Source organism: Hyperolius riggenbachi, chromosome 11, assembly GCF_040937935.1.
Source record: "Hyperolius riggenbachi isolate aHypRig1 chromosome 11, aHypRig1.pri, whole genome shotgun sequence".
NCBI classification, from domain to species: Eukaryota; Metazoa; Chordata; class Amphibia; order Anura; family Hyperoliidae; genus Hyperolius; species Hyperolius riggenbachi.
Window position 1 is genome coordinate 120,774,214 of NC_090656.1, and position 25,984 is coordinate 120,800,197.

Below are 25,984 nucleotides of genomic sequence, written 5' to 3' on the forward strand. Positions count from 1 at the left end.
AAGCAGATGGTGGCCTAGCATGAGAAAGGTCCACATGGAATATAGGCACAAATTGAGTTCCATGCTCTTATACCACGCCACCCTAGCTCTTTGTTTTGGGGCTCTCCCACTCAACCTAATGCTCGATCAATATTTTCCTCAATTAGATCTAACCTTCGGTTATGGGATGGACTGGGTAAGAAAATGACTGTTTACCCATAAGTCTTGCTTGATTCCTATTTTTGGCAATCTAAATTTTACACTGTCCCCAAGGGTCAGTTTGGAGGCAGAAACAAATTTGTTTCATTGCAGATCTTTTAGATCCATTTATAGGTAAATTGTATTCATTTGAAACCCTTAAAGCTGGCCATACACTAGGCCGATTCCCCGCTGATCGACAGCAGATTCGATCACTGGGATCGTCCCGAAATAGATCGATCCCGTCGATCGCTCCGTGCGGGAAATTACCGTTGATCGCCCGCGGGTAGGGAGCGTGTCGCTAGCGGCGTTCGAGTGCCCGACGACCGACGCAATACAGCTGCAATACATGTATGCGGGGGGACGGCCGCAGCATCACCACCACCACAGATTGTGAACGGTTTCAGGCTGAAATCGATTCACAATCTGTTTGCAGTAAAGACAGCCATACGATCCCTCTCTGATCAGATTCGATCGGAGAGGGATCTATCTGTTGGTCGAATCTGATGGCAAATCGACCAGTGTATGGCTACCTTAAGGATCAAATTGGTATAGATGATGCAAAATTTTTTTATTGTTTGCAAATTCATCACTTTTTGTGTTCTATTTTGCATTATTGATTTTTCCTAATAAAACGGAGCTTGAGTACATTTGGTAGGGAGGCCCCACACAGCCGGGTCTTATTTCTTTGCTCTATTCATGGGTGAATGATCCAGCTCGTTGTTCTTTAACTATCCAACATAAATACATGCAATATTAGGACTCGGCTCTTTGTACCACTATGTCGCCGTAATCTTGGATAAAAATTTGGAGTAATGCAGCTAAAACATCCATATGTGTCACCACTAAAGAAAACATTTGTAAAGTTCTATTACTGTGGTATGAGACACCTATACACCTGCATAAGTGGATGCCTTCAATAACCTGCTGAAGGCACTGTGGTGAACATGGGACGATGAATCACCTTTTTTGGTTTTGTTCAGTTTTAGTACCTTTTTGGGATGATGTTCTCACTTTAATAGCCACCCAAACATGCATCTTTGTCCCAAAGGACCCCAGGATTTATTTGCTAGGTCTTCCTATGCCCAAATTAAAGGCACTCCCAACGCTTGTTGAATCATTATATAACTGCAGCCCGTTGTATATCCAAACACTGGAAAGATCCTGCACCTCCTCACGATTGAAGAGATTAAAACTAGGATCCAGTTATATTTACAAGTTGGAGCTCCTTACTGCTAAACTGCGGGATATGTTTTGTAAAGTCTGGGACCATGTTTCTTTCACCCCTATCTAACCATTTTGTGTTCAAATTCTGTCTGGATTCTTGTTGTTTTGACCCGTTAATGCTGTTATGTTCCTCGAGCTGGCCTGACTCCTCTCCTGTTATTGTTTAGGTTCTAGCAGTAGGATATTGTACAGTGTTAGCCATCAGTAAAAGCAAGAAGTTTTAAATCAGGATGATACCATTTATTGGCTAACTAACTGTTGAGGTTCTCTGTCTAAGTGCTGAGGTTCTCTAATTAGTGATGCTATCATTAGCATATTGACTGACAGTATAGTATGATCGCTGGGACCCTTGGCATTACTGCTTTGGTTTTCTGATGTAAACATTATTATCCTTTTTGCTAGCGTTTTGAATTTCACTGTAAACCCTCTTATGATGTGCGAACATTGCTGTCCATTTTTGTATGTCTTTTCTTTTAGGCTACTTGCACACCAAGACGTTGCGTTAGGTGCTACGTTAAGGTCGCATAACGTGCACCTAACACAACGTATGGTGCTGCAAGAGCCGACGGTAGAGTGAGCCGCGTTAGGCGGCTCGATTCCTATAATGTCTCCCAGAGTGGCGCTGATTGGCTAGCGGGTCCACGTGATGCGGAGCGAGACACTCCGCATCACGTGGTCCCGCCGGCCAATCAGCGCCCGCCAGTGCAGTGAATATTAAGTAGCCATGTGCGCGGCTACTGTAGCTGGCTCTCCCCGCCTCCTCTCCGCCCCCCACTGCGCATGTGCAAACAGTCTAACGCGGCTATAGCCGCTCCAACGCCGTAGCATGCTGCACTTTGCGGAGAACGTGCAGCGTTACATGTAACGGAACGTGGGCTGTGTGAACAGCCCACTTGTGTTACATTGCTGTGCGTTGGGGGAGCGTTACAGGCGCACTAACGTGCGCCTGTAACGTCTTGGTGTGTAAGCAGCCTTAATTTAAAAAAAAACAGTTTTTAAAGGTACTGTAATATTTTAAGCAATATGTGTTATTTTAACAAAAACATGTTTTCAGATAGTCTTCGGGACTAACACCTTACAAAAAATTATCATTTAGGCTTCCAATTTCTTACAGTTCTACTCACGGCAGACAGTTGGTGTTCTCCATTCTACACACACACAGGCTTCACTACATGCTTGGGCATATGCTGCAACAGCTGTACAGTAACAAGCACAATCTCCACCAGTGTCACAAGCACAAGTGTCTCTAACACATGCCTCATAATATCTTTCAGGGTCCACCTGTGAGATAAAACACCAAAAGTTAATCAACCCAAATTAAAAAGGGTACATGCATAATAATTTCTGTCTCAGTTTCACAATTTAAGGCCTCTTTTCCACGAGCAGTTAATAGGCAGTGAAATGCCTCTCAAACTCTCACAACTGCTTACTGCTGCCTGGTAACTGCTTGCTGAGCACACAGTTCAACTGCCCGTGGAAAAGAGGCCTAAAGGGGAGCTGAAGTAAGAGGGACATCTTTATTTAATTTTAAAACCACTTGGCCTCCAAGGGGTTTTAAAAATAATGAAAATGTATTTAATTTTTCTATGGGAAGGTGTATAATAGGGTATTTGGATGTGGTTTTACTTTTTGGCCACAAGATGGAGATACAGAGTTAGTGTGTTCTAAAAATAGAAACAGAACCAAGTGTTTATTATTTGTTTATAATTGTGTAAACACAGGGGTGTAGATACTCCATCTGGTGGTGGTCAAGTAGTTAAACCATACCAGTTGCCCAGCTGTCCTGGTGATCCTCTGCTTTTTATTCTTTTAGCTGCAGCAGACCTTGAACAAGTATGCAGATCAGATGATTCTGACAAATAAAGATGAGCCGCATGCTTTTTTAAGGTGTGTGATTTCAACACTACTAATGCATGAAAGATCAATCGGATGAAAGGAAACTGGTTTTGTTTCAAAGGAAATAACAATAACAATAATATTTTTATAGCGCCTTTCTCCCTGGGTACTCAAAGCGCTGTATAAATAAATATGGCAACCTCTCTATGCATCTCGCTTCAGGTTCCTTTTACCTACTTGACCATTTTTTTTAGCAGTGATTAGGAAATAAATTAGTATACAGCCAAGAGGCAAATGATTTAGGCAGGGAACAACTTTGTGTGTACTGTGCCATACACAGTAAAACGTGCACTGCCACAGTGACAATTTTAGTCAATAACGTGTTTGGGAATCCATTTGCGTTTTTTTCACAGTCTGTGTTCGCATTTTTTCCCTGCAATTTTAAATTGCACAAAAGTCTGTTTTTTCCACATGACGCATGCATTCCTAATTATAAGAAAAAAGTCAATTCACAGCGCCCCTAGATGATCCTAGCAGCCAGGGATATGAGCCAAGCCCCGGGCTCCAAAAGAGATTCAGTACAAGAAAGTAGGGTTATGTTCATTGACGAAGGCCCTGAAGCCAAAATCCCTGGGTTGGGAAAAATATGTTTGATATGGCAATAAATACGTTTTAATCCATGTGAGCTGCTGGCCCGCCGCTGAAGGTGACGCAGAAGGACAGAGAACAGCACTGTGGTGGAGAGTACACTGGGACTGCATGCAACTATTTGGAGTTCTTCCTGAGCCTCTCAGCTGACTGAAGGTGTGAGATGCATTGCAGCGGAGGGGAGTGGACATTGCCTATCAACACAGGCTGGACAGCGCTAAGACCGTTGCATTTAAAGCACAGGAATAACTCTACTTTCTTGTACTGCATTCTTAATTATAATTTGACCTGCCTCATGCAAAAAAAAAATCGCAAACAAACCTGAAAAATCGGGAAAACACGACGGAAACCCAGGAATCGCATGGGGGACACGCTGTCAAGTAAAATATTTCCAGTTTCTGTATTGGCAGGCAACTGATGCCTCTGTGATCGATTTAAAGAGGAACTGTCATGAAAATCATTAAATTTAAAATGCATACACATAAGAAGTACGTTTCTTCCTGAGTGAAATGAGCTATAAATTACTTCTCTCCTATATTGCTGGCATTTACAGTAAGTAGTAGAAATCTGACATTAACGATTTTAACGGTTTTGGGGCAGTCCATCTCTCCATAGGGGATTTCTTAGCATAGCCTTTATTATTTATAAAGACACTCCCTGAAAAAGATTTATACAAAGATGCTGGCCAGCATCACTGCTCAGCGTAAGCGTTTTTTGACAGATGGACGGAGCAACTGCCATTCACTAAGTGCATTTTGAAAATAAAGAAATACCTGTAAGCTCCCCATGAGGAGATGGGCTAGTCCAAAACCTGTCGGTTCTGTCAGATTTCTACTGCAAGTGACAGCAACGTAGGAGAAATGTATGGCTCATTTTATTCTGGAAGAAAGATTTTCACGACAAAAGTCCTTTAAAAAGCATCTGAAGTGAATTTTTGTTTTCTTATTTTATCTAAAAATCATGTTAAGGCTATAAATACCTGGTTTCCTGCATTATTCCAGCTTTAAAACGAGTGCCCCCTGTCCAGATAATCATCTTAATCTCTCCACGCAGAATATGCTACCAGGAAGAGAACAGGAAGAAGCAGAGCTGCTCTCAGTAACTCTGCCTCACTCAGTGCAGACGGATGTCAGTCTCCGCCCCCTTCTAATTTATGCCGCCCTCCAATGCTGGCTCCAGAGGCTGTGAGACGTCTCACAGCAGCAGCTTCTGTCAGCAGCTTCACAGCATGAGACAAGCGGAAGCTGCAGCCCGTCACGATCCTGTGCATTCAAAATGTATGCGTATGAAAAGGGTGAGATTTTTAGAGATGAACATGGCAAACATAAAACAAAGTGCACAAACTATTTTGCAAAAGCTTCATTTTATGTTTGCCAAGTCTATCTCTGTATATATCTCACCCCCTTTTCATACACATACATTTTGAATGCACAGGATCGTGAAGGGCTGCAGCTTCAGATTGTCTCATGCTGTGAAGCTGCTGACAGAGGCTGCTGCTGTGGCGTACGTCAAAAAAGGGCGTCGGGAAAAAAGGGCAAAGGGTTTAAACGATAAGCATGAATAACGTATAAAAAAAATTATAGTGCTATATTTCGTTAAAAAAATAATGTTTTATAAAGTTTTAAATCATTAAATAATGTGTATGAAATCGGCAATTGTGAAGACGTTAATCTTCCCTGTTTCAAAAGTTAACCGTATAATAACGTTTTGTAAAAAATTAGTAAGTATTACTAAAATTTTACTAAAACTATACCTAACCTTACTCTCACACAGAACCCTCCCTGTACCTACCCCTACCCCCTAGACCCCCCTGGTGGTGCCTAAACCTAAGACCCCCCTGGTGGTGCCTAAACCTAAGACCCCCTGGTGGTGCCTAAACCTAAGACCCCCCTGGTGGTGCCTAAACCTAAGACCCCCCTGGTGGTGCCTAAACCTAAGACCCCCCTGGTGGTGCCTAAACCTAAGACCCCCCTGGTGGTGCCTAAACCTAACCCCCCCCCCCCCCCTGGTGGTGCCTAAACCTAAGACCCCCCTGGTGGTGCCTAAACCTAAGACCCCCCTGGTGGTGCCTAAACCTATGACCCCCCTGGTGGTGCCTAAACCTAAGACCCCCCCTTTGTCTTCGCTTTATTGTGTGGAGAATAATGTTTTAAAAACAGTAAAGGATAAAATATATTACAATTTACGTTACGTACTGATCGCTTTATGTTGTGAATAATAATGTTTTACAAACAGTAAGGGATAACATTTTAATATGTTAATGACAATGATCATGGGGAAATGTGGAAAACATAAATTAGCAAAAATGTAATGATAAAACGTTATTTTACGCGGGCGCCCTTTTTTCCCGGTGGGCGCCGTCAAACGATAATTAATATGGCAGTCTAGTGGGGCCCCTTTTAGTCCACTTGCCTCATGCGCCCGAATTTACTGTTTCCGCTGCTGTGAGACGTCTCACAGCCACTGGAGCCAGCATTGGAGGGTGGCATAAATTAGAAGGTGGCGGAGACTGACATCCGTCTGCACTGAGTGAGGCAGAGTTACTGAGAACAGCTTTGCTTCTTCCTGTTCTCTTCCTGGTAGCATATTCTGCGACCAGGAAAGTCGTGGAGAGATTAAGATGATTATCTGGACAGGGGACACTCGTTTGAAAGCTGGAATAATGCAGGAGACCAGGTATTTATAGCCTTAACAGGATTTATAGATAAAATAAGAAAAAAAAATAACTTCAGACTCTCTTTAAAAGACAACTGAAGTAAGAGGCTGCCATATTTATTTCCTTTAAAACAATAACAGTTGCCTGGCATTCTACAGAGCTTTCATGCACCATCAGTGTATTAATCACACAACCGAAACAAGCATGGGAAAAACAAATGCAGCCAAACATCTGATCTGCATGGTTGTTCAGGGTCTGTGGCTAAAAGTATTAGAAGCAGAGGATCAGCAGGACAGCTAGGCAATTTGCATAGTTTAAAACCACTTAAAGACCGCTTCACGCCAATTGGCGCACATGTGGCGGAAACCCCAGGACCGCCTGACGGCGATCGGCGTGCAGTCCTAGGGCGAAGTTTGCAGAGGATCGTGTGCGCTAATGCGCATGCATCCCTGCTCTGATGAAGGAGCTCTGCTACGCCTTCAGTCTCCCAGCGGCGATCACCGATAAGAGACTGTTAGATGGTGAAACCACGGCTGTCTATTTACTAGGTACAGCGCTGTGATCTAAGGCAGCGCTGTACAGGTGACAGCCGTGTCACTCGGCTGTCCCCTCCAGAGGCACAAAAGCGATCCGCTGTAATAGGCTGATCGCGCTGATTGGCTGACAGGGGGAAGGAGGGAGAGAGGGCTGGGGAAATGATTCATAAAAAAAACTTTATTAAGAAAAAAATAAAATAAATATGTATAATAAATAAATAAACAATGCTGGCGGTGATCAGACCAAAAGGGGGGGGGGGGGGATCACTTGTGTGTTGAGTTGTGCGGCCCTGCAGTGAGGCCTTAAAGCTGCAGTGGCCCATTTTGTAAAAAATGGCCTGGTCTTTAAGTAGGTTTAACACTGCGGTCCTCAAGTGGTTATAAGGAAATAAAAATGGCAGCCTCAATATCCCTTTCACTTCAGTTGTCCTTTAAAATGCTGTGCTTGTCAGCAAGGGGCAGATTTAAAATTAATTCACATAGAGAAGTCCTGTAACGTGCTCTGAACAAATTACTGACTCAGCGCGCCGCTATAGCTGTAATATACATTACAGCCTATGCGACACGAGTTGCGCCCAAATCTCCAGTGCCGTTGTTACCTGATCATATAATTTAAAGTGACATATAGTATAATAACATGGACATGTGTATGTACATTCCCAATCCTACTTAGAACTAGTGTTGGGCGAACACCTGGATGTTCGGGTTCGGGCCGAACAGGCCGAACATGGGCCAGATGTTCGGCATGTTCGGCCCGAACGCCAAACTCAATGGAAGTCAATGGGACCCCCGAACATGCCCATTTTGGGGGCCCTATGGGGTCGCAGGCATAAGGGGGGAGCATGCCCCGATCGCTGGGGGGTCGGAAATTCCCCCCACCCCCTCCGCTAGCGCTCCCCCCTCTGCCCGCTTCCTCATAAAAAAAGTTTAAGGCAAGTTAAATAGTACTTGGTGGCTGGCCTGGCACTGGCAGTGGAGTGAGGAGGAGGAGGAGTCCGAGTAGCAGAGTGACGCGTTGAGGCCGGGCAGCGGGCGGTTCAGCGGTAGTACCCTTGTGGTACTTCCGCCCTTTCTCTGACCTCACGTCCTCTGCATACGAGGGTATGCGTCACGCGTACCCTCGTATGCGTCATCACGTAGAGGACGTGAGGTCAGAGAAAGGGCGGAAGTACCACAAGGGTACTACCACTGAACCGCCCGCTGCCCGGCCTCAACGCGTCACTCTGCTACTCGGACTCCTCCTCCTCCTCACTCCACTGCCAGTGCCAGGCCAGCCACCAAGTACTATTTAACTTGCCTTAAACTTTTTTTATGGGGAAGCGGGCAGAGGGGGGAGCGCTAGCGGAGGGGGTGGGGGGAATTTCCGACCCCCCCGCGATCGGGGCATGCTCCCCCCTTATGCCTGCGACCCCATAGGGGGGCCGTATTGCGGCATGTTCGGGCGAACAGGGCCCTGTTCGGCCGAACAGGGGCCCTGTTCGGCCCTGTTCGGCGGCCATTCAGTAGTTCGGGGCGAACCCGAACTTAAAAGGCCGAACACCATCAGGTGTTCGGCCGAACTCGAACATCACCCGAACAGGGTGATGTTCTGCAGAACCCGAACAGTGGTGAACACTGTTCGCCCAACACTACTTAGAACCAGCGTAGATTTCTTTTTTTTCTTGTTGCTCATCCGAAGCTAAAAATTGAGTGCTCAAAATGACAGTTTATCTGCTGTCTGGTCAATTGGACTGCAAGGTATAGCTCACTGATAACTAATTAAAAACTTTACGCCTAGATTTTTAACCATTTTGTACATTATAAGACTACAGGATTCCAGGGATGTTCTACTTTGATCTAGTTGGATTTGGAGCATAGATTCAATTGTTTATCTCTTTAGTTCAATTTCCCTTTATGCTGGGCATACACGGCAGTCAGGGAGGCTTATCAATCGAGCCTGATGGCTCGACTGATAATATCCGACATGTCCGATTGCCGGCGGGGATGTGCGGGAATCGATCCGGGCGCACGCGTGGACAAGCGGGGACGAGCGTGGACGCGTCGGGAGTCGATCCGGCGGCTAATCGAGCCGCCGGATCGACTCGTGTATGCCCAGCATTAGTTTTACTTTAAACGTGCATAGAATGAGAAACAACTGTAAAACTGAAGCAGAGAAATTACCTAGAGCAAAAAAAAAAGACTCGTCATTCATAATCCAGGTTGTACCATAGATTATATAATATTGGTATGTCTGGACAACAGCTCAGAGTTACACAGCTACAGCTACAGCTGTAACTACACAGCTACAGCAGTAATTCAGAACTACTCAGCTTATAAACTGAATTTTTTAAGGGAGTCTCCATTGGCTCTGGGACCAATTTTATACTGAAGCACATGTGTAACTCCTAATTCAGCCTTCCATGTTATAGTATATATGATAGTAAACTTGCAATACACATGGCTTTGTAGCCTGAGGTGACCACTGACTTTAGTGCAACTGAGAGTATGGTTTGTCCAAGCCAAAGTAGTTCATTTGAGTGGTGTGGTAACTTGGGTACTAATGTTAATAGCGCAACTAGAGGTTATGAGCTTTGTGCCTGATATCTCTAGCCACAAGTTTATCGCTTGTTATTTTATCAGGCACCTTAAAGTGGATCCGAGATGAACTTTTACTCATTGCATAACTGTGTTCCTTTCCTATAGTTTATAGGGCATTTCTCAAGCCAAATACTTTTTTGTTTTTGTTTTAATACTCTAATTCCCTATAAACTAAATAAGCCCCACCCACAGTTATCAGAGAGCCTTGGCAGTAGCAAGGGCTCATGGGAGCTCAGTTTGGGCAGGAGGAGGGGGAGGTATTACTAGCCAGAGATTTCAGAGGCAGAGGGGAGGAGGGAGGAGGAGGGGGGATTAGGTTTTTTCAGTCTGAGTGCATATGGTGCAGATAAGCCTGCCTCTGTGTAATGTTTACAAACAACATGGTGCTGTCATTTTACCACAGGAAGAAATAATCATATTCTATTAAAGCAGTATGCAGACAGATTTGCTGTTTAAACCATCTAAACTGTACATATGATTTATAGACAAGTTATTTGTTATAGTTAGTTTTTCATCTCGGATCCGCTTTAAATTGACAACCATAGCTGCTTATCGCATGGGCACCTATGACAGTGCCAAAACTACCGTGGTGTCTTCGATTCCAACTATTTGTAACTGTTTGTTGGATATCAGTTTACAGTTAGATAGGGTTAGGCATAGTGCGAGGAGGGGTAATTTAGGGATAAACATTGGTTAAAGCGATATTTAGGGTTAGGCTAAGGCTGGAAAGGGTCAGTTAGGGTTAGGCAAAGGCTGGAAAGGGTCAGTTAGGGTTAGACAAAGGATGGGGGATCCTTTAGGGTTAGACATAGCTTGGGGTGATTGGTTAGGGTTAGGCATCGATAAACAAGGGTTCAAATGAGAATGGGTTAAGGTTACAGTACAATCTACAGTTGTGTTCAAAATTATTCAACCCCCACTGAAATTGAGTGTTTTTGCCAGTTTGGCATTGATTTTGATCATTTCAGTCATCTTATACAATTTACAATACAATACAATAACATTTCTATAGCGCTTTTCTCCAATAGGACTCAAAGCGCTTAGGCTCTCTCAGATTCAGTAATTCGTAGTAGGATAAAGTATTCACACAGCAAAAGTTATATTTCTGCAAATGCCAAACTGAACAGGTGGGTTTTCAGTCTAGATTTAAACACCTCTAGAGATAGAGCTGTCCTGATATGTTGAGGTAACGAGTTTCAAAACGTAGGGGCAGCATGACAGAAGGCTCTGGGACCAACAGTTTCCAAGTGGACTCTGGGTATGACTAGATTATTAGAACCTGTGGATCTGAGAATGCGGGGATTGCTACGCAGCTGCAACATTTATTTCATGTATCCAGGGCCCAGATTATTCAGTGATTTAAATGTCAGTACACCGATCTTGAATAGGACCCTCCATTCTATAGGTAGCCAGTGAAGGGAGTGCAGGACTGGCGTTATGTGGCAGTGACGGGGTTGGTTAGCAGTCTGGCAGCAGTGTTCTGTATCAGCTGTAGGCGGTACAAGTCCTTTTTTGGAAGGCCAGTGTAGAGAGCATTGCAGTAGTCCAGTCGGGAGGTAATGAAGGCATGAACTAAAGTTGGTAGATCTTCTGGGGGGATGAGGTGCTTGATTTTTGCGATGTTCTTAAAGAGAACCCGAGGTGGGTTTGAAGAATATTATCTGCATACAGAGGCTGGATCTGCCTATACAGCCCAGCCTCTGTTGCTATCCCAAACCCCCCTAAGGTCCCCCTGCACTCTGCAATCCCTCATAAATCACAGTCACGCTGCTGACAAACAGCTTGTCAGAGCTGGCTGTGTTTATCTCTATAATGTCAGTCTGCTGCTCTCCCCGCCTCCTGCAGAACTCCAGTCCCCGCCTGCATCCCTTCCCTCCCTGCTGATTGGAGGGAAGAGACGGGGGCAGGGACCGGAGCTATGCAGGAGGCGGGGGAGCAGCTGAGACTGACACTTCAGATGTAAACACAGCCTCACAGCATGGCTGTGATTTATGAGGGATTGCAGAGTGCAGGGGGACCTTAGTGGGGTTTGGGATAGCAACAGAGGCTGGGCTGTATAGGCAGATCCAGCCTCTGTATGCAGATAACATTCTTTAAAGAGAGTCTGAAGCGAGAATAAATCTCGCTTCAGACCTCATAAATAGCAGGGGCATGTGTGCCCCTGCTAAAACGCCGCTATAGCGCGGCTTAACGGGGTCCCTTCACCCCCAAATCCCCCTCGATACACCGGGGGAGCGCTTCCTGGTTGGGGCAGGGCTAACCGCCGCAGCCCTGCCCCACGCGCGTCTGTCAGCGCGTATCTCCGCCTCTCCCCCGCCCCTCTCAGTCTTCCTTCACTGAGAGGGGCGGGGGAGAGGCGGCGATGCGCCGCTGACAGACGCGACTGGAGGCAGGGCTGCAGCCGTTAGCCCTGCCTCCAGGAAGAGACAGCCAGCGACTTTTTCACGACACACTTTTGCGGGGGGTGGGTTGGGGGTGAAGGGACCCCCGTTTAGCCGCGGGATAGCGGCGTTTTAGCAGGGGCACACGTGCCCCTGCTATTTATGAGCTCTGAAGCGAGATTTATTCTCGCTTCAGAGTCTCTTTAAACACACCTCGGATTCTCTTTAAGGTGAAAATAGGATGATTTCACCACAGCAGAGATGTGAGTTCTGAAGTTTAAATCCCCATCAATTAGAACTCCATCAATTAGAACTCCCAGGCTACGCACATGATTAGAGCTGCGTAGATCCGTGCCTCCTATTCCCAGTGGTGAAGACTGCAAGTTAAAGGGGAACTTCAGCCTACACAAACATACTGTCATCAAGTTACATTAGTTATGTTAATTAGAATAAATAGGTAATATAATCTCTTACCCACCCTGTTTTAAAAGAACAGGCAAATGTTTGGGATTCATGGGGGCTGCTATCTTTGTCATGGGGGCAGACATCTTTTTGGCTGAAAGGAGGTGACAAGGAGCAGGAGACACAGTTCCAACTGTCCTGTGTCCTGATTACCCCTCCCAGCTGCACACGCTAGGCTTCAAATGTCAAATTCAAAATGTAAAAAAAAAAAAAATTACACCAAAACAGAAGAACAAGAACAACAAAATCAGAAATCCTATCATGCTTTGCACAGCATCAGGGGAAAAAAGCCCGGGCAGTTTTCTTCTGTGCAGCTAAAAATGAGGCTTGTATAAGAGAAACAAAGTTCTGATGCTGTGAAACTTTTTAAGAAACACCAAGCCTTTTCAGTGCTGCTGAGTCGATTTTAAGTCCGGAGGTTCACTTTAAGTTATTTTGTTGTCATGCGCTGCCCTCCGATCAGAAGGACTTCAGTTTTGTCTGCATTTCGTTTCAGCCAGTTGTCATTCATCCATTGCTGTATTTCACGTAAGCAGGCGTTTATAGTTGGAGTTGGGTCTGTCACACCAGGCTTGAAGGAAAGATATAGTTGGGTGTCGTCCGCATAGCAGTGGTATGTCAGGCCATGTTTTTGGATAAGTTTTCCAAGCGGTAACATGTAAATTGTGAAAAGCAGGGGAGAGAGGATTGAACCCTGGGGCACCCCATACTTAAGTGGTATAGGGGTGGACAGGAAGGGCCCCATAGACACTTATTGGGTTCTGCCACTCAAGAAGGATTTGAACCACTGAAGAACTATGCCATCAATCCCGCAGTATTCCTGTACCCTGTTTATCATGATTACAATTAAATCAAAGATGCACTTGTAAGTCAGACAAATATAACATAACATTTATAATGAAATAACCACAACTGTCTTTTCTGTGCTCATATCATTATCAGTTTTATTCAACCCCCCCAAGTGACATTCATTTTTAGTACTTAGAACAACATCTTTTTCCAGTTATAACAGCTTTTAAACGTGAAGCGTAGCTTGACACAAGTGTCTTGCCGCGATCTACGGGTATCTTAGCCTCCAGTTCTGTCACATTCTTAGGCTTGCACGCTGCAACTGCTTTCTTTAAAAACCAGCTGGGCGTTACGGACGAGCTCAGCTCGTCCAGTACCGCCGCGCTGGATTGCTCAGGCCCTGGTGGGCCGATTTGCATAATTTTTGCACTTTGCTAGCTGCGTGTTTGTTCCGATCGCCGCCGCTGGCCGCCGATTCACCGCTACCCGCCGCGAAAAAGAGCCCCCCCCCGCAGACCCCTTGTGCAGCCTGGCCAATCACCGCCAGGCTGCGCTATGGGATGGATCAGGAATCCCCCTGACGTCATGACGTCAATGATGTTGATGACGTCAGTCCGATTGTCGCCATGGCGACGGGGGAAGCCCATACAGAAAATCCCGTTCAGAACAGGATTTCCTGTTGGGTATTTGCGCTGGCGGCGATCGGAGGGGTGGGTGGGATAGCGAAGGGAGGGGGGAAGCATGTAGCTAGGGCTAGGCTAGCTACATGTAAAAAAGAAAAATTAGCCCAAAAAAAACCCTCCCGCGGCCGTGCGCCGCATATAATCAGAACGCTAGGGAGGTTAAGTCCCACCAGAGGTTCTCAATTGGATTTAAGTCTGATGACTGCGATGGCCACTCCAAAATGTTCCAGCCTTTAATCTGCAACCATGCTCTAATAGACTTGGAGGTATGCTTGGGATCATTGTCCTGTGTAAAGGTCCAACATCTCCCAAGCCTCAGGTTTGTGATGGACTGCATCACATTTTCATCCAATATCTCCTGGTACTGAAGAGAATTCATGGTACCTTGCACACACTTAAGCTTCCCTGTACCTGCAGAATCAAATCAGCCCCAAAGCATGATTGACCACCCCCCCCCCCCCCCCCGCCATGCTTCACAGCAGGCAAGGTGTTCTTTTCTTCATAGGCCTTGTTATTTCTCCTCCAAACATAGCGTTCATCCATGGGCCCAAACAGTTCTAATTTTGTTTCATCAGTCCACAGAACACTATCCCAGAACATTTGTGGTTTGTCCACATGACTTTTGGCATACTGCGGATGACTCTTCTTATTCTTTGGAGACAGCAAGGGGGTGTGCCTGGGAGTTCTGGCATGGAGGCCTTCATTACGCAGTGTGCGCCTTATTGTCTGAGCTGAAACTTCAGTACCTGTATCTGACAGTCGAAGTCAGCATCTTCTTTCTGCCACGACCAGGTAGCGTTTCAACAGTGCTCTTTGCCTTGAATTTGCGAATGATGCTTCCTATGGTCTCTCTTGGTATGTTTAAAATCTTTGCAATTTTCTTATAGCCATTGCCCTTCCTGTGAAGATAAATCACCTCTTCTCTTGTCTTCCTGGACTATTCTCTTGACTTCACCATGTTTGTAAACACACCAGTAAATGTCTAGATGGGGGCTGAGTATCACAGTCATTTTAAATCTGCCTAATTGGTGCTTATTATGCTTGATTGCTGCTTGTTAACATCCACAGGTGTTTTCAATACTTCGAAAACACTTGAATGAACCTCTGTTCTTAAGAGTGGTAGTCTTTAAGGGGTTGAATAATTGTGTCAATGAAGAAATAACACAAAAAAATTAATACTGTATTACAAAAACAATTGATGTCATTTTAGTTGCATTTGGTTCTTTAAAAAGTCCTTGTAAGATTTCATTCTGAACACAATTACAAATGTACACTAAATTCCCTAAAACCCTTTACAGCATTGGGGGAGGGTTGAATAATTTTGAACACAACTGTAGCGAAATATCTGTAAACATTACTGATACTTTACTATTGGAATTAACTAGAGCACATGAGAAAGCACATTTTAGCACAGAGGGGAATATGTGTAAAAATATATAGAGATACATCCAAATACAGTATGTGGTACCAGTGGTTTCTGGTCCTTAAGGGGCCAGAGATAGCTGGTCCCAAGTGGTTAGTCAAATGCATTCAAGTCGATGCGGACAAGAAAACACATTTCGAACGTATAAGAAAATCCGCACAAATATATAGGCATGAATATGAAAACACATTTCAACTTCTCATTTTTGCAAAAAATAAGTGTAAAAATACACTTTTGTTTCGCAAAAAGATCAAGTAAGGACAAAATTATAATTTTGGTGTGACAATTACTTTGGCAAAAATTCTAGCTCACCCCCTATAGAGCTTTTTAAAAAAAATTAACTGATGAGCTTTCCATTTCATTGCAATTATACATTTATAATGTTAAGCTACTACCTCTGCATGGCATCCTGCAAACACATCACTGATGATAATACTGCACATTTTCTGTGCCCAGGCCATCCTGTAAGGGTGAATAGCACATGGCTCCTTCGATATGTAGACTTCTGGACAGTCAGGGAATGACTTCCAGCTGTTTGTGAATACTTTTACATCTTTTATTGAACATCCGGCCCTTGTTGTAAAATCATTATTACGGTTTCCATCAAAGTTTCCACAAAGGCCACACACCTTCCCCTGTTTTAAAAGAAAGAAAGAACCATTCAAAATGTAATTAGGCTGGTGATAATTGCGGAAAACAGAAAGTATTGTAATAAATTCATTTCTTCTCCTAAGTTTTCTTTTAGGTAATATTTTTGCATACCTATTATTTAGCCGCCAGGATATTTTGGCACAGGGGAAAGCCGATAAACTGCTTACCTGCACAAGTCCCGGAGGAGTTAATTACTATTCCCCTCCAGGCTGCCACATTTTTACACCTTATTAAAAATCTGCCCTTTAAGCCACCACCAAGCAAGAAAATAATAGTTTTGACAGTATTTTTGACCTAAGTTTTGGTACTTTTTCAATTGAAGATTTTAGAAAAAATATTTGAAACAGAACATAAAAATGTATCTCCTCGGAGAAAACGTAGGATAAAAAGTGAAATGCATACTGCCCACCTTTTTTTTTTTTTTTTGAGCTGAATAGACTTATTGGATTTTGATTAGTGGAACTAGAATACAGGTAGTCCCCGACTTACGAGCGCCCGACTTACAAACGTCCCGCCAATACTAACGAAAAAAATTCTGTGATTATGTGGGAACAAGTCAAAAAAAATATTTTTTTTTGAATTGGACTTGTAGTTTTTGAGAAAATCGATAAAAAAAAATTCTAAGTAAAAATGCCTTTTAAACTTATATAAGCAGGTACAGAGGGCAGAGGCAACACTGGAGGCACAGAGGAGGTACAAGGGACAGAGATGGCACAGTGTTCCAACTTCCAACAGATTCAGGTTAAGAACGAACCTCATACGTTAACCGGGGACTACCTGTATTGGTCTGGATTAGTGGAACTAAACTAATGACCCAGGAACCTTATTCAGTCCCAGTGCTTGTTTTTGGTCCTTTTGTGACATAGCAACACAATTAATTTGTTAAAAATATGTCTGCATCTTCTGTTTAAATGAGCACTGAATCACAATGTGATGAGAAAGCCTATCTCAATAAAACTTCAATGAGCACTTTGCGAATTGTGTTTTTCAGTTACTGTAATAAATGATTTCTGAAAGATAAGCAAGGTTTAAGATGGTTAAATTGGCTGGTCAAAACTAATCTGTACACTGATATAACGGACTTCCAGAGTGAGAATCTTTTAACCAGCTAAGGTACTGATGCCACTGTCCATTCTCATGCAAAGGATTACTGTAGCAGCTATTCTTCTAGCAGTTGTCACAGGGCAGTTTCTAGGCTAAATTGCACCTAGGGCGAGGATGTAAAAAGTGTGCCCTTTTTCCCCCACCTTCGTGGACTCGCGAACCCTTACTCTTTAGGGACAGTCATAAAGCCACAGGTCAGAAGCAGATCTGCCTACTTACTAGTAACCAGCCACTCATCCAGGAGGTAGCAGGAACCAGGTAAACATAAACACACTGGCAAAGAGATCCCGGAAAGCCGACTCCTCCATGGGCGTCATGCAGTGAAAGCCTGCAGTAACGCTACAGGACATAAAGTGCCATCACACGGTGGTGACGTGATGATGACTTGTCGTCAGATGCATAACAAGAGTATTTCCCTTTGTGTTTTTGGTAAGTTTCAGAGCAGTTGGGGACAGGCACCTGGTGGTGGCAGCTCCAGGGCTTGACTGCGCTCACATATGGTGTTACATGCTGGTTCTGGGGCCCCGGGCAGTGAGAGTTCCCGGGGCCCCAGGCTGGCGTGTGCACTATTGTTTTTAATTTTATTGTCGTCAGATGCAGTCAGCCCAGGAGGAGTCAAGGAAGGTGATCGCACTGGTGATCAAGACAAGACAAATAACATTTATATTTATCTTTTCTCCTGGCGGACTCAAAGCTCCAGAGCTGCAGCCACTAGGACACGCTCTATAGGCAGTAGCAGTGTTTGGGAGACTTGCCTAAGGTCTCCTACTGAATAGGTGCTGGCTTACTGAACAGGCAGAGCCAAGATTCGAACGCTGGTCTCCTGTGTCAGAGGCAGAGCCCTTAACCATGACACCACCCAGCCACTGAAATCGTCTTTCTTCTTCCATTTGGCTGCACCGTGCATCACCAGCTCCCTAGCGGTTATGTCTTTCTGCCTGCGCCCCCCTTCTTCTACTTGCTGGTCTGTGCCCAGGGCGGACGCCCTGCCCAAGAAACGGCCGTGCGTTGTCACTCCCTACCCCTCGGTTTCCTGGAAACATGCACTACTTGCGTGCTCACCAGTAGCGCCAATGATGCAGGTCATTTGCGCCCGTCCTATACTTTTCTAAATTGCCATTTTTTCACCCTTCACCCTGAAGTCAGGTGGGTAAGGACGGCAAATCAGACATCAGCACCACTTGGTACACCCCCCCCATAAAAGGCACGATCCTGACACCATTTTCATTCTCCACTGGTCAGTGTAGGGAGAGGAGCTGCTGATGCAGATAGAGGGACAGTCAGAGAGGTTTTGGTGATTATTGTGCTGTACAGGTTCTTCCTAGATGCTCTGCTACTTACGGTTCACTAGCTAGGGATCCCCTACAATAATCCTTTTTAGGACTCTTCCTGATCACAAGAGTCCTTTTGATGACAGTTGTTCTTGTGTGGTGAGGTTTGTTGTAGCAACACAATAACCCTATATATAGTGTAGCGTGTGGCTACATCCCTGTTATAGCCCACTGTCACTGCACAAAAGTAATTTGGTGTCTGACATTTTTCACACAATGCAACACCTGTGTGACTAACCATACTGTGTTATCAGTGATATCAGTGTGTTTAAAAAAAACAGCTTGTCAGACATTTGTGCCAATACCCCTTTGCTAGTCACTGCCTGCTGCTGCTGTGTGATCAATGTGTATAGTCCTGGCAAAAGTTTTGAGACTGTCAAAAATATTGGAAATTAGAAAAGTTGGGGCTTAAGTTTTTATAATAACATTTTGCATATACTCGAGAATGTAGAGGGTTCAGTTGCATTGCATAGTCCTTCTTTGCCATGAAAATTATTCTGCCAATTTCCTTCCTTATCCGTAACCCTATACCATCCTTTCACCATCCCAAGTGCCCAACAGAAAGATGGCGACATAGGTATCAGGCGCATGCGCATGAGAACTACCATTCCCCGCATGACGCAGACACCACGCTGTCTGAGGGGGGCAATACACTTCCGCATTACACGGAGATGCTTTACACTATCCCTGATGCTCTGTGTCCCCCACGTGGAACATCACTCTTCATTGCCATAGGACCACCTAGCGGCTAGTATGTGACTTAGCCGCCGCCCCACCACGTCAGCCGCCCGAGCCACGCCCACTCCATATCGCTCACTGTCTCTCTTACTGCAGAGACAGATGGACTATAAGTAGGAGCCCTTACCGATAACACGGCTTGGCGCCCAGGATATTCACATACAACATAAAGGTAAGGGATCTTGTGCAGATTTCCCCGCTTAGAGCTAGCCCTTTGCCGGATTATGCCTATATAGCTGATATTAGTCTATGTCTACCTCCTTAGGATTATTATAACAGGGGATTTTTACCCCGGGTATCCTGTATTTATATCTTATTCAGGATCCCTTATGGACTGGCAAGGAGGAATGAAAGTTTCACTGTCATTAACTGTATATAATTTTTAACGTTTTGCTACTCACATGGCTATTAATTTCATTTTTTAAAATAAGTAACTAATGTTACTTAACAGGCAGGATATCATTTTAATAGATATACTCAGATTATGTAATATTCTGATGTTTTTATCGATCAATTGTGCATATGTATGTATATGATACCTACTTTTATCACAGATGTGCATTTGATTTATAAGGTTTTACTGTGGTATACTGAAGCGTCTATTGTTGCCAATCTTCTTTTTAAAGCACCATATTGACCTGATGAAGCGGTTTGTGCTGCGAAACGCGTTGTCCTAAGTGCTTATTACCAATAAACAATTACATCTATTCTACCGAGTGGAGTGTCCATTCCCAAGGTAGGCGATCTACAACATACCTTATTTGTTACATGTAAGCTTAACTGCAGACATTACAACAAGGGCGCCTCCTATTGCTGTTCTATCCAATGTATACATTTACAGGTACGGGGACATAGATTAGGGAGGGAGAGCAGCGGATGCGGTGCACAAGGCCGATTCCTGAGAGATTTCATGCTGAAATTGATTGTGAATCGACCTGTGGTGTATAGGCAGCTGACAGATCTCTCTCTTATCATATTCTATAAGAGAGATATTTGTCTCTTGGTCGAATCTACCCATACATCGCTAGATCACCTTTACACCCATACATCGCCTTTCACTTTGGAGATTAAAGCCTTCAGAGCCTTCCTACTTCCAAGTTTTTTTAACCCGTTGGTTTGATAACCATATTTGAAGGGTCTGATCCCATACAAAACTAGCACATCACTTTAACAGAATATCAGGATAATCCCAATTCAAACTGAGAAAAAAAGAAAACATAACTAAAAAAGAAAAACTACATATACTAAAATCGACACCAATATGTAGTTTCATTTATTCTTGTAATACTAGTCAAGAAGCTAGGTCCTATCTAGCTGTGGCTGAATCGAGTAATGGTTAAGGGCTCTGCCTCTGACACAAGAGACCAGGGTTCGAATCTCGGCTCTGCCTGTTCAGTAAGCCAGCACCTATTCAGTAGGAGACCTTGGGCCAGCCTCCCTAACACTGCTACTGCCTACAGAGCGTGTCCTAGTGGCTGCAGCTCTGGCGCTTTGAGTCCGCAAGGAGAAAAGCGCGATATAAGTGTTCTGTGTTTGTTTGTCTGTTGTATCATCATTCTAAGATATTTTTCTGTATCTTTGTAAGCTATCTAAACCGCTCAAGTTGAAAATGTGTCATAACAATCTCTGCTGGTCATAACCGTGTCCTCAATTTCTTTAATATCATTGACTATATCAATCCATTCCCCTGGGGTGCCTGAACCAGCAGGCAATACAAGAGGCCACTTGGGGTGCTGGGCATGTCACCCGACACAGCTGTGGCCACCCGCTGGCCGCCACTGTTATGTAAACACATTTACTTGCATTATTTATTGAGTGAAGAGAAGAAGAGTCTCGAGCGATGAGGGAGATCACCGCCCCACCTCCATACACTCCCCCCTCCTCCCCAGGCCAATAGAGGGAGAAACAGAGCTCTGCTCCACACCTTCACCTCTACGGCTGCCCCCTCTTCACATCAGCCACTGTGTTTAGTGAGCTGCGGCCCACCTCTAATTCCACCCCCTTGACAGCAGACATGCTGTCCACTCACACTGCCTGACCTTTGCCATGTCCCTATGCCTCCCAAAGACTCAAGCTACCAGCCACACTGCACTGCAGTGAATGGAGCGACCAGACCTGTGTGGCTGGATGGTGTAATGGTTAAGGGCTCTGCCTCTGACACAGGAGACCAGGGTTCGAATCTCGGCTTGGCTCGGCTTTTGAGATGGAGCTTGCCTGCTTCAAATTAGGGGCATATATGTTAACTAATGTATACTTTCTTCCAGCATGTTCCCCTTTAAGAATCACATATCTTCCCAGATCATCTATAATGGAGTCTGTTATCTTAATTGGGCAGTGTTTACTTAAAGCAACAGCCACCCCTCTTGCTCTAAAAATAGGTGAGGAACTCAAGTATCATCTATCAAAATATCTCAGGGGAGTCGTGGAGTATAATCCTTCTTAAAATATGTCACCTGTGGCATCATCACCTGTGGGTGTAAGCGTTTCAGTTCAAGCCATAACTTACTTCTTTTAGTTCTTTTAGCAAGCGAGCCTAGACCCCTGACATTGTAAGACAAAACATTCAGACTTCTATTTAGCATCTATACATACAAGAAAAAGCAGAAGCTTTCGGTGTCGATATCTACATAGTAAACAAATAACAACAATAAAGGAATAAGGTTTGTGTCAACCATTGAGCACCAGGCTCGTTTTTTCCTTCATCCCGAGAAAAACCTAAGGTGGTATATGAACTGCACATCAGGGACAGTAAAACTGCCACCACTCCATACTTAACCATTTAGCAAACAAGTAGGAAGTTAAAACAGTAAGTCTCCTTCTATATTAACCTAAACAAGGTCACACCGGACCTCAGTTTATTAACAAGCATTATTCAGGAGAATTAGTAGACATAAGCAGTCCCCCGGGCTGAAATATGCGGCCTGCAAAAGGAGAAATCACATCAGACTAACATGGGTGTCTGATTTTAATAGCGACAGAGCACAGCCATGTAATCTAGCCAAAAGGATAACAAGCAAGTATTAATCTGTTCGTAAAGTTCAATGAGGTGTATGAGACGGGGTATTTTTTCTCTTCTGTGAGTTAGGGGTCTGCCATCTTTCTCTCTGAGGCAGAGGTGGGAGATGAATGCACTCCCTCCAATCAGGAAAATCTGTAGCGGGGAGATCCAGTTTCTGAGTAAAGTCCCCTGAGTCATCTTTTGTGCACAGAGTGGCTGATTTACCTCCTACACATGCCATTAATGAAAAAGCCTTCTTAATTTCCTCCAAAAGGGGTCTCACTTCCCTCCGTTGCATTAAACTATGTCTTGATAAATCTGTATATAATGAAAGCTTAGCACCGTCAAAGTCCAGATAATCTTTATCTCTTAAATGCTTCAAGATATTTTCCATGTCTGTGAAGCCTAGCAACTTGCAAATAACATCCCTAGGTTTCTGAGGATCTGGGTTTTTGGGAAGGAGAGCCCGATGCACTCTTTCTATATCAATTAAGCTTTGTACAAGACGTTGCAGGATCATATTGAAAATGTCCATCACTGTTGGACGCAGGTCCTCTTGCTCCGTGGCTTCAGGGAGCCATCTAATGTGTATGCTTTTGTGTCTGTCTCTGTTTTCATACTCATCAAGTTGTGTTCTGAGCTTTTCAAGTTCTCTATCTTGCTCCACTGTGTGTTCACAAACCGCCACCATAACAATATGGGTGGCTTCCTCCCTCTCCTCCAGGGATACTACTCTGTGACCAATACCTGATATGTCCCTATGGAGCTAATCAAGTTCTCGTCTAATAGACTTCTGTATTCACGGTGCGAAGGAGTCTAGGTCTTTTAAGGTAGGAAGGCTATAAATATAGTCTCTCATTTCTGGATCTATATTAGCTAACTTAATGTGGGGCGGGGAGGCCTGCATCTGCCTTGCGTCCTGGCTGCGTCTATGTGGAGTTTCACCCACCTCAAAATGGGCTTCTTAGCCTTTCTCCTCCGAATCAGTGCGGTAGAGCTGTTTGCGGCTACTCCGGCTCCGTGTGCGAGCTTGTATCTGCTGTGAAGAGGCAGATTCCTGCTAATTCCTCTCTCTCGCCTCGTGTTGTGTGTTTTGTTCCGGCGGCATCTTAGATAGCATATCTGGGACTGCCTTTCTCTCTCTGAAGTAACGGCTGATCCGCTGCGTGTCTGGGGCTGTCTTTTCACCTCTTTTGGCTCCTTTCCTCCTCTTAGATGTCATATCCCTCAGCCGAGGGACTTTCGGTGCTGATGTCTCAACTCTGATCCATTGCTTTAATGTGTCTGGTGCGGGAGCACGTCTATCCGCGTCCGTTCACCACCATGGATAGCCACACCCCGCAGCTGACACGTTTATGACACACAGCTCATAGCTATGATTTTGGACCTGTGTGTCTGAAACGCATCACCTGCCAAGCCTGTCTTTTGGATGTACCAATAAAAAAATGGATTTTATCTTGACACAGTGTGCTGTGGGAATTGTTACCTATTCTTCTTATACCGGCTTGTGGAAGAATTGCCCTGCATCAGCGACATTTCAGGGGGTTTGTAGCAGTCAACCTATCTTCTTTATTACACAGAAGAGTAACAGCAGAGCACCATCAGGTTAGCACAGCATTGTTCATTGAGCATATTAACAGTTAGGTAAAATATTCACTTCAACATGTATTAGTATTAAATATGTACCTTATAGCTTATGCTTAAATGGACGGAAATACTTGTCCGTCTGTCCCATACTATCAGAAGTCCAATTTTAGTCTCAATGACAAGATATAAACCCATTTTTCGAGTTATGAATGGTATTTCCACATGACTTGATGTCTGCATGACTTCTATGCTTCCGTCTGAAAGAATAAGTTTATGGACCTAAACACAAAAAAAGATATAGAACAGTATTAACAGTTTTTGTTTTGTTTTGTTTTCTTTTTGCCAAAGCAGGGATAACGTATTATGTACACGATAACTATGAAAGATTTCTAAGTAAAAACATGAAAAGTATTTGTATGACAAACACACTGAGTGTTTTGTGTTAAGGCACTCATGTGAGAAACTGTTTTGCTTTAAATTTTAGATCACACATATTCTCAGAGTCCAGAAGTGGTCATGGAACATGACAGTAGCATTTTAAAATACCAAAATAGGACTTTACAATCCCAAGATATGCAAAATATTGGCATAATTGGACCTTTTTATCTTCATTATTATGACCAACCCTTAAATATGCAGTTCGTTTTTTGGATATCTTTTCACAAAAATTACATTGTGGATCTGGAAAGGTTTCAGAGAAATGTCACTAAGTTAAGACTTCAAGCATAACTGAGATTAAACAAATTGGATACATAACACCCTGAAGGTCTCCAGACCATAACGGTGGCATTTATTCCCTACTTCGATCCTCCTTTGCCTGTAATCCAGTCTGGTATAGGTTGCAACTACAGGAAGTTGGCGACCTTCTACCCGGACCTAGTTTAGCGTGCGCATGCGCAGAGTGTTCAGAGGCACCTCTCTGGCTGCTCTCCTGTACCGTTCTTTACCATGTAACACTTCTCTTTATTTCTTTCACCTCAGATATCCTTTTAGTTAGAAAGAAAATCTCCTTGAACAAAATGTATTCATAGATCGCTTATGAATAAATGGCACACTTTAAAGTCACACAAAAGAGTTCAAAGCATTTCATGAGGTTAAAAACTCTGCATGTCAGAACGTTGGGGTATTTCTGATAATTGATATGGGAAATACTGCATAGTCAAATTCTTGTAGACAAAGTTGATACCTTCCAGGAGAACCTTAAAAGTGTGCTCTTCTTGAGGGAAAATATGTAGGGTTGCTTACATTTCCCAAAAGAGAATGTTGATAGAATAATTTTATTATATGGATACAGTAAGAAATGTCCTCACTTTTTCAATTTTATTATGCCTTTGTGAGGATTCATGACTTATTTTGGATAAACTGGTTTTACTGACTCAAAGGTGTAATATCTGTATGTACCCATCTACCTGTAAATAGCGAATGTAATTAACAGTTTCCATGACTCATTTTGACTACTACCAGGTGAATGTTAGCTTGCCCAGTCGTGTGAAAGAACTCTAGCAGTAAGGTAATGTTTAACACCAAAATTGATGAGCATTACACTTTTCCACTTCTTTTTTCTAAAATGTTCACTCCAAACCCTATACCCCCCCAAACAAACACTATTTGTTGAGGTTTTTAATTCTTTTAGTATAGCAAGAGCAATCATTGTCAAACAGCATTTTTTTTATTCCCATTTGTACTTTGATCTGACCAATGAGAGTCCTTCAAAGCAAAGATTCTCATTGGCCAAATCAATGGCCCAATGGGAATCTCCAATAGAGGATTTGAAGATGTATTTGTTGGGGTTCCCTGTTTGTATTGCAGGGTGTAACGATTGGTGTCAACACGCAGAGAGAATCTGATTATTGGTGATCTGCAGATTCACCAGTAATGCAGATATACACCAGATTATGAATGATCTGCAGAATCACTAATAATCCAGGTATGTCTAACCTCTGGACACCTGAAATGTGAGTGTACAGTGTAACAGTAGCACTTTGAGAGAGAACCGCCAGAGGAACTGGAGGTATGAAGAAGAAGGGATTTCACCTCACACTGTGGGTGAATCCCTAGGCCAAAGGCTCCCTAGGAGAGGGGCCTAGGCTTGGTTGCAGGAAGCCCTGCTGCTAATATAAACAGGCTTGCCCTAACTAGGTGTGAGGGCCTATTCTCTATGCCCTGGAACCGGGCTAAGG

General features: G+C 44.0%; 1 protein-coding gene across 1 annotated transcript in view; it reads right to left on the bottom strand.

Annotated features, from left to right (window-relative positions):
* LOC137537869 (mucin-5AC-like) overlaps positions 1 to 25,984 on the bottom strand; it is a 385,525-nt gene that overhangs the window by 174,611 nt on the left and 184,930 nt on the right. The window contains exons 16-18 of the mRNA XM_068259817.1: positions 23,904 to 24,083; positions 15,791 to 16,030; positions 2,529 to 2,685 (exon numbers count right to left, since the gene is read on the bottom strand). Coding sequence (XP_068115918.1) covers positions 2,529 to 2,685; positions 15,791 to 16,030; positions 23,904 to 24,083 — 577 coding nt within the window. The remainder of the gene's footprint in view (positions 1 to 2,528; positions 2,686 to 15,790; positions 16,031 to 23,903; positions 24,084 to 25,984) is intronic.